Here is an 18,850-nt window from a genome sequence, read left to right on the forward strand (position 1 = left end):
ACACAGCTAAAACCTAGTCAACTTCCTAAAGCAATTTAGGATGTATGTAAGAGAATACTATAAAAGGCAAATTAATAATAGTTACATTCTGCAAAGAATCTTCAATGCATAAAAGTCAAATAATTTATCAAAACTTTATATAGGAGGGGTTCTATCTTAAGGTCTAAAAGGGATTCAAATTAAGCTAAGTACCATCCTGGGCCAAACTAATCTTGAGAGAAGAGCTTCCAAGAACCCATTAAGAAAACCTTTAATTGTCAAGGAAAATTTCTCTGATTATCATTCAGCTATGTCTCCTGCTCTAGTCTCTATTGGTTCTACCTAAATAGAGAACCGTGAGTGAAAATAGTAAGATCTGTATAATCATTTGGATTACCATTCAGCAAATATTCAATCCCCTTCACCTCCACTATAAGTGGTAGATTTCCCTACCCTTTGACATTAGTCTTGGCCACATGTCTTGCTTCAGTTAATGATATGTTTGAAGACGTAATAAAACCAGAAGTTTAAAATATGCTAGCAAGATTGAGCTTTTTGAATCAGGTAGCCACTGATCCAAAGGAAATGAGAATATGAAACAGACCTGATCAGATCTGCAGCTTGACATCAAACCTAGCCAAGCCCAGCCAAGATCAGCCCAATCCCAGACAAAGTGCAGGCTCATGAGAAGAAACAAATTAATATATGTATATAGTTATATGCCACTGAGTTTCAGACAGTATGCAGCATTAATATAAAAATGACCAAAAATATGACTCTAATAAAACTCTCTAAGAAACATGTGCACATGTTTCCCTGCTTTGGATCTCTCTAAAAAGTAATTATCAACTGGAAGCAATTTTACTCTTAGGCAAACATTTGACAATGTCTAGAGACATTTTTGGTTGTCTTAAACTGGGGAGACTAGCATCTAGTGGGCAGAGGCCAGGGATGCTGCTAAACATCCTACAATTCACAGGATACCCCCACAACCATGACATATCCCATCCAAAATGCCAATGGTGTCAAAGTTAAGGAAACTTGTCCTAATACAATATGATACAAATAAGAATTAGACATATTTTCCCAAGTTGTCACATACCTCTGCTTAGCCATATGTGGCTCATTGATTGCTTAACTATGTCAGTATTTACGAGTGCCCACCACCACTCTTATGTGCCAAGTATCCACTGTTGAATTAAAAGAAAATATTCCTGTTTTCTGGGGGCTTACATTCTAATAAAAGAGACAAGTAAGTGATGAACAGATAAATACAATGATTTTAGATAGTGGTGGGTAGTGAGCAGGTAATGGGATGATTGCATGGGAAGTCAGGTCTGAGAAAGTTGCAGTTTAACAGCTGAATGATGGAAGAGACTCGGTCATGCAGTGCTTTGGGGAAAAAAACATTCTGGGCAGAGAAAGCAACAAACACAAAGCCCATGAGACAGAAGCAAATGTGCTGTATCAGAGGAGCAGAAAAAAGGCCGGTGTACCTGTGGCATAATAAGTTAGGAGATGAGGTCGAAAGACATTTGCAGGATCACATACGGTATTGCTGGCATGGTTTCAACTGTAGATTCAAATGAAGGTTTTAGAGATGTCATACATGGGGGGACTTCAGTGTCTGGCAGGGACTGTGCGCAGTGTGAGCAAATATTCGGGAACATATGTGGGACTGTTCTTGGTGCATATGGAAAGCTGGAATGGAGAGGGAGGGAACTTCACAGGGAAACTAAAAAGAATAAGTTAGCAGAGAGGAGTGAGAGCAGGAGAATCTGAACTATTTTTGTTACTATATGCCATCAGCCCTACAGACAGCTGAGGGACTCTAATCAAACTCAGGGATGCATCAGTAATTAGAGAAAGAAAGCTATTCAACGTTTTTTTTTTCTATGCAAAATCTTGTGCTTTCTTGGAATGCTGCCTCTCTAGGTTCCTGGCAGGCCTTTGGTTAGGAAGAGATCCACTGAAAAACAGCACTGCCTCCTCATTACTTCCAAATGATAATCCCACTACTGTCCACCCCAAATTTCCTCCTCTGGTGTTCTAAGCATGGCAAAAGCTGTAAGAAAGCATTAGGCTGTCTGAAGCAGAAGGGAAAGCCTGAAAGTCTACAGGCCATGATTCTACTATGCCACGTTATCTAAAGGAGGTTTCTAGGGGATCCCTGGGTGGCCCAGCGGTTTAGCGCCTGCCTTTGGCCCAGGGCGCAATCCTGGAGTCCCGGGATCAAGTCCCATGTTGGGCTTCCGGCATTGAGCCAGCTTCTCCCTCCTCCTGTGTCTCTGCCTCTCTCTCTCTAGGTCTATCATAAATAAATAAATCTTTTTTTTTTTTAAAGGAGGTTTCTAGATCCTACATAATGTTTATTTACTTGGAAACCAGTGATGTCAGACGTGAATGAGTAGGCCATTCCCGGATCATAACAGTCTTTTAATCATCTGTAAGACTCCTAAGGAAAGGATTATGTATGTTTTTTCATAACTGTGTCCTCAGCTCATAGCATTAGTGTTTGGCACATAGTAAGCACCCAGTAAAATTAGGTGAATAATGATTCATGAATAAAGTCTCACAGGCTTATAACAATTAAGGAGATAACACGAAGCAAAATAAAATAGCTGCAAACATCTATTTTTTTTAAAGGTCTGTCATTTTATAGATATATACTTCCAAGAAGAAAATAACTGTAACATCCATTCATCTGTCCAGGTCAAAAGAACATCTACCATGTGCCATCCACTGTGCTAGAAGCTAGAGGTAGAAAACAAAAGAAAAAGATACAGACCTTTCTGGGAAGCAGAGACTTACAGCCTCTGGGGAAGAGAAGAAAAGGTCAAGAAAGCTCGGGAATACTTCCTAGAACAGCTGAACCTAAAGTGGCTTTTTTTCAATCCTAATATTATCAAGCAGATCATTTAGAGTTCAATTTCATACCTACCTGCTTTTACTGTATCTAGACCAATGAGGGGTTCTCAACTGGGAGAGATTTTGCCTCCCAGGGACATTTGCCCATGCACAGAAACATCTGAGAGAATTAGAATGTGTCATGCAAATAAAAACATGAGTTGACCTTGAACAACATGGGGGTTAAGGTTGCCAATCCTCTATACAATTCAAAATCTATGTATAACTTTAGATTCCCCCAAAAGTTAAATACAGTGGCCTATGGCTCACCAGAAGGCTTGATGGTAACAGTCAATTAGCACATAATTTGTGATGTTATATAATCTATTCTCATCATAAGGAAGCCAGGAAAAAGAAAAATGTTAACAAAGTCATAGGAGTTATTTACCGTAGTGTACTGTATTTATACAAAAAAAAATTTGTAAGTAGACCTGCACCATTCAAACCTGTGTTGTTAAAAGGTCAACTGTTTAGCATTTATTTGAAGTTTTTCTAATGCAATTAATATGACAATAGGAATAACTTAATAGCTGACTCAACTGTAAGTCAATACAGTACAAACAGTCAATTAGGGGTGCCTGGGTGGCTCAGTCAGTTGCCCATCTGAGCCTTCATTTTGGCTCAGGTTATGATCTCAGGATCCTGGGACTGAGCCCTGAGTCTGCTCCATGCTCAATGGGGAGTCCGCTTGAGGATCCTCTCTTCCTTTCCCTCCCCCTGCTCTCTCAATAAACAAAAATTTTTGATAATAAAAATCAATTAGGGGTCCTGGGTGGCTCGGCTGGTTAAGCGTCTGCCTTCAGCTCTGATTGTGATCCTGGGATCCAAGCCCATATCAGGCTCCCTCCTCAGGGGAGAGCCTGCTTCTCTCTCTCCTCCTTGCTCACATTCTATCTCTGTCTCTCTCTCAAGTAAATACTTTTCTGAAAAATCAATTAAATTCTTGTTATGACTATCCATAAAACACTTAAGTCTCATGTACAAATGTTTATATTATTCATATTCTTAGCATTAAATATCAAATGCAATGTCTCAGGAACACACTGCCTCATTAGAATTCCAAAACTGAAGATAATGTCACAGTTACATAGAAATTTGGATTCTTTTCTAGTTTTTAGCTCTAGGATAGAAAAGGCTTAGCCCATTCCGTTAGAGTATAAAATTACAATCATATGTTCAGCATCCGTTAGCTGGATACATTTGTTCCCTGTAGGAAGTTTATAACTTGTAAAAGGAGTTTTATGCAGAATACAAATTGGGAGTATTACATGACAACCTCTTGAGGACACTGAGTTGTGCAAACAACATCACTTTATCTGACGTAGTAGCTTTGGATTGGTCTATGTGTTCACCCTAGGGTTGTCTGGAATTATAGATCAGGGACATCACTGTCATACCCCAGCTGCTGCAGAAAGCTACTGGAAGAAAAGGAGATTTATGAGTATTTTGATTGTACTGAACCAAGAATACAGGAGCTATACAACAGGGAGCTTGGTGGCTCTAAATTGTAGGCATTATGCAAAAAGAAAATGCAGAGTTGGGTGTCAAGGGAGTCCTCCAAGAGCAATAGGACATCTTTGTAAAATCTCTAAAGAATAAATTTAACAGTTATTAAAGAACACCACCCTGTTGTTGCAGGCACTGAACTTTATATTACAAGAAGAGATACAAGGGATTTTCAGGAAAACATCTGTCATTTAACAGTGATAGTGACCTCAGCACTGACAAGCAACCCAAATCCCAGTTGAGGAGAGTTATTTACCTCTTTGTGGTGGCTGAGTTTGAAGCTCTAACATTAGTGGGTTATTTAATATACCGGTCCGTTGAGAACCTCTGACGCAGAAGGAAAAAATTGTTTGGAATAACTATGATTAATAAGGTCTTGTATATGAGACACTCATGAATTATTTCCCTTTCATTATATTAAATTACCAGGTTGTGATTTTGATAATTTTAACCAAAGGCCTGTGCAAACCTTACGGAGTAAATGTAATGTAATCTTTAAAACACATCATGAAAGATCAAGACTATGTTAAAATGAATGTGAAAAAAAAAAAAAAAACCTGAATTACTGTATTTTTACCAAGAACTTACCAAGCCAGTACTTCCATTTCTCTTTTATCTTAAAAATAAACCAAAAATTTGCAGTGATATATTTAGGTAACAGTAAGAAAAACACTAAAATTTAAATGTTGAGAGCCAACTAAGCACTCCAGGCGCTGCTATGTATTTAATTTTTGCAAAAATCTGCAAGGAAGGTAACATTACCTTCGTTTCGTAGATGAGAAAACGGAAGCTTTTTTCATTTAAATGTTTTTCCCAAGATGGACAGATGGACGGAAGTAGAAAATGATACAGCGAGGGGAGGAGTTGGGGAACAGCAGGGAAGGAAGATCTGTTGAATTCCAGGGCTAATAAGCCATGTTACACTATGCTGCCACAAGAAATGACGTTTTTATTTGTGTCAGACATATGAATACTAAAATCTATCACTTGAAAGGGAAAGCATTAATACTGTAAGCTGATCATGAGCTCCCCCTATGCTCCATGCCTATATATCCAATTGCTTACTTGATATCACCGTATCATGGCAATGCCAACTTAACATGCCCCCAAATTGATTTATCATCTTCCTCACCTACACCTTTTATTCCCGTATCTCCTACCTCAAGGAAAGGTGTCAACATCTACCCAGTTGCAAAGAAAAGTGGATTAGAAAGAAATACACAAAAACTGTTAATGGTGCTATTATCTAGGCGGTTGTATTCTAGATGTTTTTTTATTCCTTATGTCTCTGTATTTTCCAGATTCTTTTTAAACATTTACATTATAAACATGACACATGATTATATCCTTATTATGTAAAAAAAAAAAGAAAAACAGAAATAAGCAGTTTTTAAAAAAAAGTTTCACAATGCAATTTCCCTCTTCACATGTAAACACTATCGTTTCCAACTTTTCTTCTATGTAAATACATCACTTTTATTTTTGTGCATTTCTACACAAATATATAGTTTGGAATTTATACATATATAGTTCTTCCAAGTAAAACTCTAATACATACATTTTAACTCCTTTTTTCCTCTGAACAATGTCTTGGAGATTTTTCCACCTCAAAACACACAGATCTTTCTCATTGTTTCCAATGGCTATAGAATATTGGGAGTACTGTTATGACTTTACATTTTAATCATTCCCTTGTTGCTGAGTATTTAGGTTCCCAGTTTCTCATTATTACAAATAATTCTACAAAGACCATTCTTTTATACTGTTTCAGCATTTCTTAGACACACTTTCCCCTGACATTTTTTCATCTCTCAGGCTGCGTCTTACAATTGATGGCATCTTACCACTATCAGCCAGGTGTTATGTTGTGTTAAAAACCTTGACATCTTCTGGCAAAAGTAAAGCATTAGCCTCAATACATTTTAGATGAAGTGAAATCAATTATCTTTGTATTCATGCACATTTCAGGCATTTGTGATCTCAAGCAAATGAATAGCTATTTATTGGTGGGATGGCTGGATCAAATAGTATGTGCATTTTAAATCTGGCTAGTTCCAAATTGCCCTCCAAATAAGATGAAACAATTTACTCAGCCATCAACCATGCAGAAGAAGGATTTTTTTCACCAAAAGTGGCTGTTAAGTCTTTGAATGTTTATTAACATAATGGTTGATACATGGGAGTTCTTTATTGACTTACTCTTTGGTTTCTTGTACATATTGCAAATATTTTCTCCCCCTTTACTACTCCTTTTAACTTTTGTTTAGTCTTTCACCCTGCAGTCATTTCCTTTATGTACCATATTTGTCAATATTTTTCTCTATGTCTGCTGGAGCTTATATCTTACTGAGAAAAACCTGTGCCCCAAAATTGTTCCTTACATTTTAATACTTGTGTAGGGGTTTTTATCTTTTAGCTCTTTAATCCACTTGAAATTTATTTTTGTTGGTGGTATGACATAGGTAGGCCTTTTCCAGTGTGACTATTCAGTTTCCGAACCATTTATAGGCTACTTTAGCTTTTATCCGTGATTCAAAATTATACCTTTATCATATACTATATATTTACATATTGTTTCTTTAATGTTTCACTTACTTATCTACTTGTATTTGATATAGTGTTGTTTTGTTATACATTTCTAGTAAGAAACATATGCTAAATTTTCATTTTTTTAAATTTTGTTTTTATTTGCAGATGAACTTTTGAATCAGTTTAAATGGCATACTCTGCTAATAATACACTAATACCCATTTTGCCCTTTCCTCAAATAGAACCTCTGCTTTTTAGGTAGAAGGATGTCCTACCAAGTACGTACAATTCCCACCCTGTTGGCAGGTGCATTCATACAGCTGTTATAAGCAACGGAAATAATGTACAAACACAGGTGCAATTTCTGGGACCTTTTCCTACTGTGAAGGTGTGTGACTCTCTTCTCTTCTTCTTCTCCACTGATGAAAACAGAGACAGGATGAATGGAGATTAGAGGTTTTGAAGATGGCAGAACACAGAGGGAGCCTCAGTTTACCAATCCCTGAAAAAGGGCACTGCTTTGCTTTGCTTACCTGAACTTTTATATGAAAGACTTCAACCTTAAGCCACTGTTATTTTTAACCTTCTCTTATAGACAACACTAAGTAACAAAATCCTATTCGAATTGTAACTCACTTATGTTCATTTGAGGATAATTAACATCTGGACATTAAATTTTTACAAAAAGGAACATAGAAAGTTAACTCCTCATTCAGGCATTTTATACCCTTTATTAAAAGGTGTAGTTTTCTTCATATGGAACTTGCACTTCTCCATAAAGTTTATACCTAAATAACAGATTTTTACTGCAAGTTAGATTTTTTAAAACTTAACATTTCTAATTAGCCATAGTCTATAGAAAGCTATAGATTTTCATGTTAAACTGTTAAAGAAAAGTACCTTTTATTATTTCTAATGGTTTCATCTTGTTTTGTTCTTGATAGACTGCACACAAAAGCATGCATGCCCAGGGGCCAGGGCCGGGGGCTGGCGGTAGCGGTGGGCAGTGGGAGAGGGAGAATCTTAAGCAGGCTCCACAACCAGTGCAAACCCTGAAGCAGGGCTCCACTTCATGACCGAGATCTGACCTGAGCTGAAATCAAGAGTCGGAGGCTTAACCGAGTCACGCAGGTGCCCCCACCTCTAATAGTTCTTCAATTAATTATCTTGGATGCACGATCTCCACATCACACTGGCCTGAAATAATGACTGTGTTCTCCCTCCTAATAGGTTTCTTCTCGTCATGTGATTGTACGTCCAACAGGCTTGTTCCTGTCTGAAATATGGATGTTTGCTGAAGGTTTCTGATAGACATCCTCAGCCAAGTTAAAAAGCTTTCTATTCCTAGCCTGGCAGGACTTAAATCCGGATGGAGTATTAAATTTTAGCAAATGTTTTTCCAGCATCTGTTGAGATTATTATGTGATTTTTTTCATCTGCCTTTTTAAGTTACAGTAATAGATTTCCTAAAGTATTTGAAGTTACATTAATAGATTGTGCTTTATGCTTTGATAAACCCTACTCTTGGATTTAATTTGCTAATGTTTTTTCAAATACATTTGCTTCTAAGTGAGATGGATCTATAGTTATCTTTGATAGACATTATGAAATAAGGGTTCTGCTAGCCTGATCAAATTGAGAGGTATTTCAGATTTCTGTGTAATCTTGAAAGCTTAAATAAAATCGGAATTCTTCCTTAAATTCTCTAAAGTTGTTGTTTCATTTTAAATGCAAGCATTACAAAGACCATGTTTTCTTTTATATCTGGTTAGATTTTATTAACTGATTGCAATCTACTTGTTAAGTTCTAACTTACTGCATTGTGGTAACAGAACAGAGCCTGTATTTAATTTCTTCGTGGCCTGCTTCATGGTCATTTTTCATAGTATTTGAAAAAGAAATACTCTATTAAAGTTTTTGAATTACATGGTTCAAAATCAGTGTCAATTATGAACTCTTCGGCCAAAAATTTCTTAAGAGAACTGTATTCAAATATTTAGCTGATTGTATATTTGTTTTTCGTCAACAGTTTTTCATTATAATTTGATACCATGTTGGTGTAGCATTGTTTGGACAATTATTTCTGAATCCTTCCATATTCTTGATTTTCTAAAATATTTTTATTGTGCCCTTTTTCTTAAAACAAGTTTGACTCAAGACAGAATTCTAAATTCAAAATTTTCCCATTCACCTTTAAAAATAACAGCATCTTCTAGCATCCCAATGTACAGATGACAAATCTGAGACCAATGTGATTCTTTCTCCTTAAATTAGTTCTCTTTAGAAATTCTAAGGTTGTTTTCATTACCCTAGGATTACAGAAATTTGTCATGATATATTTTAAGTGTCTCCCTTTTTCATTATTTTTCCTCAGTACTTTGAACTTTAAATATGTGGTCAGTCTTTAATTTAAAAAAATTATTTTCCTGTTATTTCTTTTTCTCAGTCTTTCTGTTCTCAACTCCTGGATCTCATACACACACACACACACACACACACATTCATTCATTCATTCAAAAATATTTACTGAGCATTTATCCATGCACCTCACACTGTGATAGATGTAGGATATTCTCTATATATGGCTCCTAATCTCATGAGGTTTCATTTTAAATGGATGGTGTTTGCCTGATCTTCTGTCTCAACTTTTCTCATAATTTCCTTCTTCTGATCTTTTCTTCTATAATTCTGGTAGTATCCTTCAGTTTAAAATTTTGGCTCAGTAATTTGATTTTCAGACATGTTTATTCAAACTTGGCCTAAAACACATCTTTATTTTAGCAACTACTATTTTTTATTTCCAAGATATTTCCTTCTCATAGGTTTGCATTTTTCTATTTATTTTATTTTCTAAGATTTTTTTTATTTATTCATGAGAGACACAGAGAGAGAGAGAGAGAGAGAGAAGCAGAGACACAGGCAGAGGAAGAAGCAGGCTCCATGCAGGGAGCCCGATGCGGGACTTGATCCTGGTACTCCAGGATCACGCCCTGGGCCAAAGGCAGGCATTAAACCGCTGAGCCACCCACGGATCCCCTGCATTTTTTTAAATTAGTGCAATGACCTCTAAAATTCTTTGAAGACTATAATATATAATACTGTATCTAAGGATTACATATAAAAATATTTATAATTATTGCTTATTATTACATATAATACTAAATTTACTTTAGCATTTGCTAAAATATTTTTAAGTTTAAAGTTGTTTACCTGTACTGTTGCCCTCTTCCTTATATGTTTGTTGCTTCTATGTTGTCTGTTATTGGTAAATCAGAACATAGGGATCAGCAAACTTTTTCTGTAAAGGTCCCATTACTATTTTAGGCTTTGGAGGCCACATTAGGTACCTGTCACATATCTTTTTGTTTTCTACAACTCTCTAAAAATGTAAAATCCATACAAAAACAGGCAGTGGGAGGATTGCAGATGGTGGTTTGTAAAACTACTAGATTTTTCAGTATTGTTACCTGGTTTATTTTCTCAATTTGAGTGAAATTCTGTGGCAGATTTTGATTACAAGGAACCTGGATTTTAATTGTGTGAAGGAGGAGGGAGGATTAAGTTGGAAAAATGGATAGCCACTAGGTTTTACTGTTTACCCGTTTTCTAACTATGAGGAATCAAAGCCCCTTATGGTATCCACAAACACCTAGGGCATTAGCACACTTTGATGGCTGCTATATATATGCTCTGGAGTCTACTACTACAGATGTTTCACTCTAATTAGCAAACAGCAAGCTGTGGTATGGCTTCTGATTGGAGGAGTATCATGGACCAAGACTCCTAAACCAGGGACTAGCCTAACTACTCAGTCCTTCAATAACATGGCTTACCATACTACAGCCACCCACTCTGACAGCTGACTCTAAAAAAATGGAGGTGTAGGCCACCTGGGTGGCTAAGTCGGTTAAGCATCCAATTCCTGATTTAAGCTCAGGTCATGATCTCAGGGTTGTGAAATCCAGTCCCATGTCAGGCTCCACACTGAGGATGGAACCTGTTATCAGACTCCTTCTCTGCCTTCTCCCTTTGCCCACCACCCCTCCCCTCTTAAAAAAACAAAAACAAATAAATAAAAATGGAGGTGCTTCCTTAACTTTCATCTCTATGTGGACTGAGGCTCTCCGTTTCACCAAAATCTGGTTCCTTCTTTGGTATCTTCTAGAAATGCTTCACAGAAACTTTGGTGTCTTTCCAGTGTTGTATGAATCACTGCATGGTTTGTTATTTTAAGAGAACTGTAGAAGTATTGAATCCAATATGTCATTTTGATCTAGCCCTCTCCCCAAATTCATAATTTATATTTATCTAATAACTAAGCTTATACTTATACTTGTTCCCTTCTACACTCTTGGTCACCTAGGAGGCCATCTTATCACCAACAACTCTATCTCACCCCTACCTCAAACAGTCTTTTAAAAAAATTTTAAACAAAAACTAGTAAAATCAGGAGAAGGAGAAGGGAAATGCGGGAAGAGACTAGCATGACTGCTTCTGAAGAGGCCCAAATTGGTGGCAGCATGGACTGAATTTACCACACCCAAGGCCAGCCTTGCAGGCCCCCTGATTTTGTCTGCATACCAAATAGAGAACCAGCTATCTGGGTAGGAACTATCGAATAAAGTCACACTGTTAATCTAAACTATAAACAGATAGATAGATAGATAGATAGACAGATAGACAGATAAATAAATATAAACTGTAACTATCACAAGAACTAAAACACTTCTGCCTGCATGACTACTCCATTTTCTGTCCATCAGAACTACCATGGATTCCAAATTGTAATCAAGTTTGTCATTAATGCCTCTGAAATGTATGCTCAAAAATGGTGAAAGTGATAGATCTTATGGTTAGGTGTATTTTACACATACATAAAGTTTGTATTTACAGCAAGGACAATTTGGTAGGCAAAGTAAACGTCAAATAATGTAAGTCTGATAATAAGATAATCTGATACTATCTATGTCTAGTTAAAAACAACCTTACCAATAAAAACAGAATTCTCAAATACATTTTGCGGTGCATTATCGACATTTGCCCTTGTAGTTCTTTTTTCTATATGTCCATGACTTTTGGTATACAAATTGCTGCATATGGGGATCCCTGGGTGGCGCAGCGGTTTGGCGCCTGCCTTTGGCCCAGGGCGCCATCCTGGAGACCCGGGATCGAATCCCACGTCAGGCTCCTGGTGCATGGAGCGTGCTTCTCCCTCTGCCTGTGTCTCTGCCTCTCTCTCTCTCTGTATGACTATCATAAATTAAAAAAAAAAAAAACAAAAACAAAAACAAATTGCTGCATATATTTTATTTTCACCTCATTCTTAGAAAGCGTTAATGGCTTTTTCGATATGCTACATAATACTGTACTATTCTAAAATATGAGTGTATTATAAAATATTAATATATTTAAATTTCATTAAAATTAAATAATTATAAATACAAAATAAGTGTATTTTATAATATGCTATAGCATAGTCATATAAAATATAAGACCTAGAATTTGTAACACAGATAGTTAAATCTTGGCAACTCTAAGGAACCATTCTGTCTCCTGAACCAGGGTCATAAATTCAAATGTTTACAGGCACAGGCAATTAATATAAATATGTTAAGTCTGAGACACAAGGTTGGAGAAGCAGGAAAGGAACAAAACATACAGAACTAGAGATGCCATACTAAAAGAATCTGGATGTTCACTGACATGTACAAAAAGCCAGTGAAGAATTTCAAGTAGAGAATGATACAACAGAGAGCTTGTTGTATGGGAAAACAGTTCTATTACTAGAACTTCAACTTCTAAGAATTACATACTCTAATGGGAGAAAAAGAACAAGAACAAAGTCCAATTTTCTGACTCCTCTAAAAATTTGTAACAGATCATTCCAGTGCTTTTGTAAGATATTATGAGAATTCCCGAAACCTGTGCCTGTTGACTAAAGGGCAGAAACTCCTGTTTTGATAGATGAGTTATAGGCACTAGAAATCTGAGGACACTAGAAATGTTCTTGAAATGCAATCACTGAACACTACCATCAGAATGACTTGGGTATCTATTAAAATACATCACCCCTCAATCAATTAATCAATCAATATAGTAAGAAAATAAAATAAAATAAAATAAAACATCCCCCAAAAATATGGTCAAGTAAATCTGGGATACAGGTGGCCCCAAATCCTTACTTTTACCAAAATTTAAGAACTACTGCCCTTTGTTTCCTTAGGAAAACCTCTTCTGAAGAGTGAATAAAGGGAACAAAACCCATTCTCCTCTTAAAACTGATCTTGCGGGGAGGCCTGGATGGCTCAGTCGTTGAGAGTCTGCCTTCGGCTCAGGGTGTGATCCTGGAGTCCCAGGATTATGTCCCACATTGGACTCCCGCAGGAAGCCTGCTTCTCCCTCTGCCTATGTTGCTACCTCTCTCTTTGTCTCTCATGAAAAAATAAATAAAATCCTAAATAAAAACCCCATAAAACAAAAAAGAGCTTCATTTAAAAACAGAAGGCTGCCATGGCTGGTGAGAACAACAGTATGATATAAAGCAGGAACACTAAGCCAGTCCTGATTACCATGATAAGGAGTTTGGATTGTACAGATACAAAAAGCAGGAGATTAGTATTATCCAAATTATATTTTTAGAAGATTATACTTCTGTGTGGAAAACTGAATCTAACAGGGCAATACTAGAAACAAGATTAGTTAATGAACTATTTAGATAGTCCAGGAAAGAGATGATGGGGACTTGAAGTGGGATTGGTAGCAGCAGATGTGGAAGAGGGGGCAGATAAATTTTAGAAATAGAAAACACAGGCTTTCCAATAGACTGGAGGTGGGACATAATAAAAAGGGAAGACCATATAGGTCAGATGCTGCTAGGCATCCAGCTTAAACAACTGTATGAGTTATAAATAAATTTCTTTGATTATTATAACTACTTGTTTAGCTCTTTAATAAACAAGTAATATTTGGATAACAGAAATTGAAAGATTATTAAAGATATCATAAACTCTTATCACAATAGTACTGAAAATATAAACTCTAAGGGTCACAAAAATTAATCTGTCTGCAAATTAAACTATCTATAAATTATCTAATAGGATACACATAAATTTGAATTTCTGAAGTAAGTACAACAAAATATACTTTATTAATAATAATACCTCGCAAGTTAGCTAGTCTGAACAAAAGTTTTTACATGTTTCCCACAAAACCTACTAATTAGATGCTATTTATCTTTTATTCTAAAACATTTACAGGGCACCTGGCTGGCTCATTCAGTGAAGCATGTGACTTGATCTCGAGGTTTTGGAATTTGAGCCCCATGCTGGGTATAGATTACTTTTAAAAATCAAATAAATAAATAAATAAATAAATAAATAAATAAATAAATAAATTTCTTGGAAGTTGTTACACACATTCTTCTTATACAGCATTCTTTCTGAAAATTTTAAATCTTAAATTACTAGGGCCACCCTTTAAAAAAAAAAAACACCCTCCCTACTGCAGAAAGAACCTACTAATTATAATCCAAATGGATCTGTTCTCCTTTTATCTTACCCTTACACAAATATTTTTAAGTAAAGGAGAAATTAAATAAAAAGTAAATAAATGAGAAACAAGACCACTGATCAAGTCCTACTATCCTTAAAATTTTAACTCCTGAGCACAAAGGCTTTCTGAAGCCTATTTAAATATCAGACTCTTAGCTGGGATCCAAATTTCTCCAGTCTTCAACTAACCTTCTCTTACTTGGCTATAAATCCCTATAAGTGGATACAAAGGATTTAAAGCGTAAAGATAAACAAATCCAGCTCCCAACAATGAACCCATATTAGCCCCCAAAAATGCAGTTTTAAATGCTTTGTATGCAAGAAGAGAAATTACCTCTGAAATTCTACAAATGCCTATATGTTCATGCACTTAATGCTTTAAAATTACATAATATTCCCATATATTCATCCACTCAATACCTCAAAATTTTGAGAAGCTAACTTATTTCACTGCAAGTCCCCCTCTCAAAAGAAGCCCGAATAAAGATTCAAAGAAACAAGAGCACTACTTTTCAGTGACAGAGATGGTCATGTGAAAATAGACCATCTATCAATCTCATCTTCTTTTGCAGTGTATGTAAGCCTACAACCTACAAAAAGTTTAAAAAAAAAAAAAAAAGAGAAATATTCAAGAGAGAAATATTTCTTTCTTAGAAAAGAGATAGTTTGCTTCTTGGTTCTTCAGCTAAAAACAGACACGACAAAAGAACTAACACAACTATAAAAATCATTTGTATCCAAATGTATTTTCAAGAAGATTTCAAGATCTGACACAGGCACAAAGAAAAGGAATTAAAACAAGTATAAACAAGTCAGTTGTAGACTGACCTCAACTTGAAATATGCTAAAAAATATTTTAGTAGTACTTTTAAAAAATGATTGAAGTAATTTTTTAAAATTCAACTCTTCTCATTTATGTGAGCTAAACTCCTATATTAAGGCAAAAACCTCATTTTACTCATTTAATTGATTAATGGTTTCATTTAAAATTGCTAATCCAGGGAAGGTTTTTGTAAAAATCGTTTTATTGCTACAAAGGGAAACATGGTCACAAAAAGCCTTTAAGCGTATCTTAACGCAAATTACTATTCAATGTCCAATGCCATAAAAAAATACACAGTCAGAGCACAAAATACTTGCCCAATTTATCTCTTCTAGGGTAAGTATTCAAAACATTAATGCACACTTGAATATATACTCCCAACAGCAGCATTTAAGTTCAAATGATTAAGTAGATATACTAACAATACACATCTGTTATCCTTAACACCAATAAAGTAATAAAAATTAAGCTTAAAAATTATACAAACAATTTATCTAATCTAAGTTTGGTAGCTATAAAAACTAAACTAAAATAGTCTTACCTTCATTTTATTAAACAAAATGGCAAACATTTAGAAATTATATAAAACAAATTTGAATGTGTGGAATGCATGCAACATGGGTGTTAATTCTCATATTTTAAACTATTAAAATTCTTACCCTTTTCCATATTAGGAGAGAAATTTAAAGCTTCTTTTAAATCTGACTAACACCGTATATTTAATTTTCTTCAGGTTGGTCAACAGGGAAGTTAACAGGCTCTTCCTTTGCTTCTCCTTCCCCCACTGCCTCTCCTTCCCCCACTGCCTCTCCTTCCCCCACTGCCTCTCCTTCCCCCACTGCCTCTCCTTCCCCCACTCCCTCTATGTCCCCTGCTTCCTCTGTGTCTCCCACTCCTTCTTCTCCTCCTCCTTCTCCCACTTCCTCTGCTTCCTCCACTTCTTCTGCTTCCTCTACTTCCCCTACTTCCTCCTCCTCTTCCTCCTCCTCCTCCTCTTCTTCAATAGGTTCATCAATTTTTTCTTCCTCTTCCTCATCTCCTTCTATTTGTTGATCTTGAGAATGATCTTGAATTTCAAAAGGATTCTCACCCTAAAAAGCATAAGGAAAAACAGCTTTTAAAATCAGGACATTAAAAAATAATAAATAAATAAATAAATAAATAATCAGGACATTCATCTTTGTTATCAGTGAACTTATTTGCTATGACATTAAAAATACAGTTTGAAACTTTTTATTTTAACGTATGACAAATCCACTAAATATTTATTCAGTATTTTCATATCACTATGGGTATATAAATTACTAAAAGCATTACTATACATTCCATAAAGTGGAACAATCAAAGGCCACATTTTCCTAACTGAATTTCTAAAATCATATGACAAAAGTAAATTTGTGAGTTTTAGTAGGAAAAAAGTAGATAAAGCAAAGATTTATGTTCTACTAAATTATGCCACAATTCAATCTACTACCTACTGTGGCAGGATCTCTATAAAACACTCAAATGAAAATCAGGTACCTATTGGATACACCTTACTTTTTCTTTATGGTAAGTAGATAAATATTTAATTCACTATGGGCACCTGAGTGGCTCAGTCGGTTAAGCATCTGGCTTCAGTTCAGGTCATGATCTCAGGGTCCTGGGATCGAGCCCTGCACTGGGCTCCCTGCTCAGCAGGGAATCTGCCTATCCCTCTCCTTCTGCCCCTACTCCTGTGGTCTCTCTCTCAAATAAATAAATAAAATCTTTTTAAAAAATCTGTAATTTACTAGCATTCACAGATACAACTTAATTATTTTAATTTTTATAAATACTTGAATTATGTGTCTGGATTGTCTCATAAACTAGGCCATATCAGAAGGCTATATTAATACAGTAAGAAATGAAGGGGCGATGAAGTTTATTAAACAGTAAAGTATAAGACTGGTATTCTAGGGCAGCCTGGTGGCTCAGCAGTTTAGCACCCCCTTCAGCCCAGGGCGTGATCCTGGAGACCCGGGATCCAGTCCTACATCGGGCTCCCTGCATGGAGCCTGCCTCTCCCTCTACCTGTCTCTCTGCCTCTCTGTCTGTCTCTCTCTCTCTCTAATAAATAAATAAAATCTTTTTAAAAATAATTAAAAAAAAAAAAAGACTGGTACTCTACTTCAAGATCCATCAGGTAGAAAGCATATAGGATGAACTGAAGTTGCAAGAGAAGAAATATTAGTGAGGGAGTTACTCTAATAATTCAGGAAAGTGTAAAAGATGTAGCGGCATATTAACAAAATATGTAAATTAAGATGGGGAAAGTGGAAGAAGCAAATATATGTTCTATATAATTAGAATTTAATATGTCTAAATGTCTAAGAGGCAGCTTTAAATTCACAATTCAAGAGAGTTCAAAGTAAGACATTTAAATTTGTGAATTGTTTGCACAGAGTGAATACTGAAGCCAGGGAAATAAGCAGAATAAAAGGGCCAAGGAAGTAAGAATAAAAGCGCTGATGATAAAACCCACTGAAAAGTCAATGCTTATACACAGGGACAAAAGTTTGAGAGAGAAAAAAAGTGCAGGAGGAAACTCAGGATAGTAAAATATTATCCAGCAAAACAAAGTTACAAGAATAAGTGACAGATTAACAGTGCCAAATAAAACAGGTAATACTAGAAAAAAACTGAAAAAGGTCACTAGAGTTGATAATTATTAAGGTTGAATGAGGGTACTTGAGGGATTTATTACACTATCCCTTTTATTTTTGTATGTTTAAAATAGTAAATAACAAAATGTTAAAAAAAAGTATTTGAAAATTAAGTTACCAGTTACCTTAGAGCAGATGCAAAAGTAGATGTACATGAAATCGGACAGCAATGACTGCCTAAGAGTAAATCTTCATTATTGTTCTAAGCTCCCAAAAACCACAAGTCCACATTCCATTCTCAGAGTCCACACTCTGAGACTCTAATTCAGTCAAGAATTAAGAGTTCTCGCTAAAAACCCAAGTTCCTGAATCAATTTCAGACTTTCTGAATGAAAATTTCCAGGAGAGACATCTGCTGAACTGTATACTTAGGAAGCATTTCACGAGATATTAATCAGAAGTTTGGGAAACTCTTAATTCAGAAGGTCTTAAAGGGGGTGCCTAGGCAGCTTTTTGTTTGATTTCAGCTTCACAGGGAATTCTAATTACCCATCTCCAACTGACAACTACCAGGTTAAAGAATGGATAATATAGAAATTAGAGAGCGCAATGTAAGATAAACTACCTATTTAAAGTACAGTGATAAGAGAAAGGTAAGATGGGAAGGGGCAGAGTATGAAAGGTTAAGTCGTTTTTAGTTTAGGGACCTTATGATTATAAGCATGCCGGTTGCAGACGAATAAAATAAACAGGGAACAAGTAAGATGCCAGCAAGGAGAAAGAAAATTGATGAAACAAGAACATAGGTGAAGGGCAAAAAGGGGGTTATCTTTCTTCACAGATAACAATAAAGGTGAGACTAAGGTACATAAATCTAACACAAAAAGGAGAAAACTTACAGTTCACATCTAATGTTCTCAATCTCCCTAAAG

At 35.8% G+C, this 18,850-nt stretch overlaps 1 protein-coding gene across 3 annotated transcripts in view; it reads right to left on the minus strand.

The window, feature by feature from the left end:
• Positions 1 to 15,478: 15,478 nt before the first annotated feature.
• ZNF326 (zinc finger protein 326) overlaps positions 15,479 to 18,850 on the minus strand; it is a 36,813-nt gene continuing 33,441 nt past the window's right edge. For all 3 annotated transcript variants that reach the window (XM_041747749.1, XM_041747750.1, XM_041747751.1), the window contains one exon: positions 15,479 to 16,385. In XM_041747749.1, coding sequence (XP_041603683.1) covers positions 16,014 to 16,385 — 372 coding nt within the window. In that variant the 3' untranslated portion in view covers positions 15,479 to 16,013. The remainder of the gene's footprint in view (positions 16,386 to 18,850) is intronic.

The sequence above is a fragment of the Vulpes lagopus genome, chromosome 3 (genome assembly GCF_018345385.1).
Source record: "Vulpes lagopus strain Blue_001 chromosome 3, ASM1834538v1, whole genome shotgun sequence".
Taxonomy (NCBI): Eukaryota; Metazoa; Chordata; class Mammalia; order Carnivora; family Canidae; genus Vulpes; species Vulpes lagopus.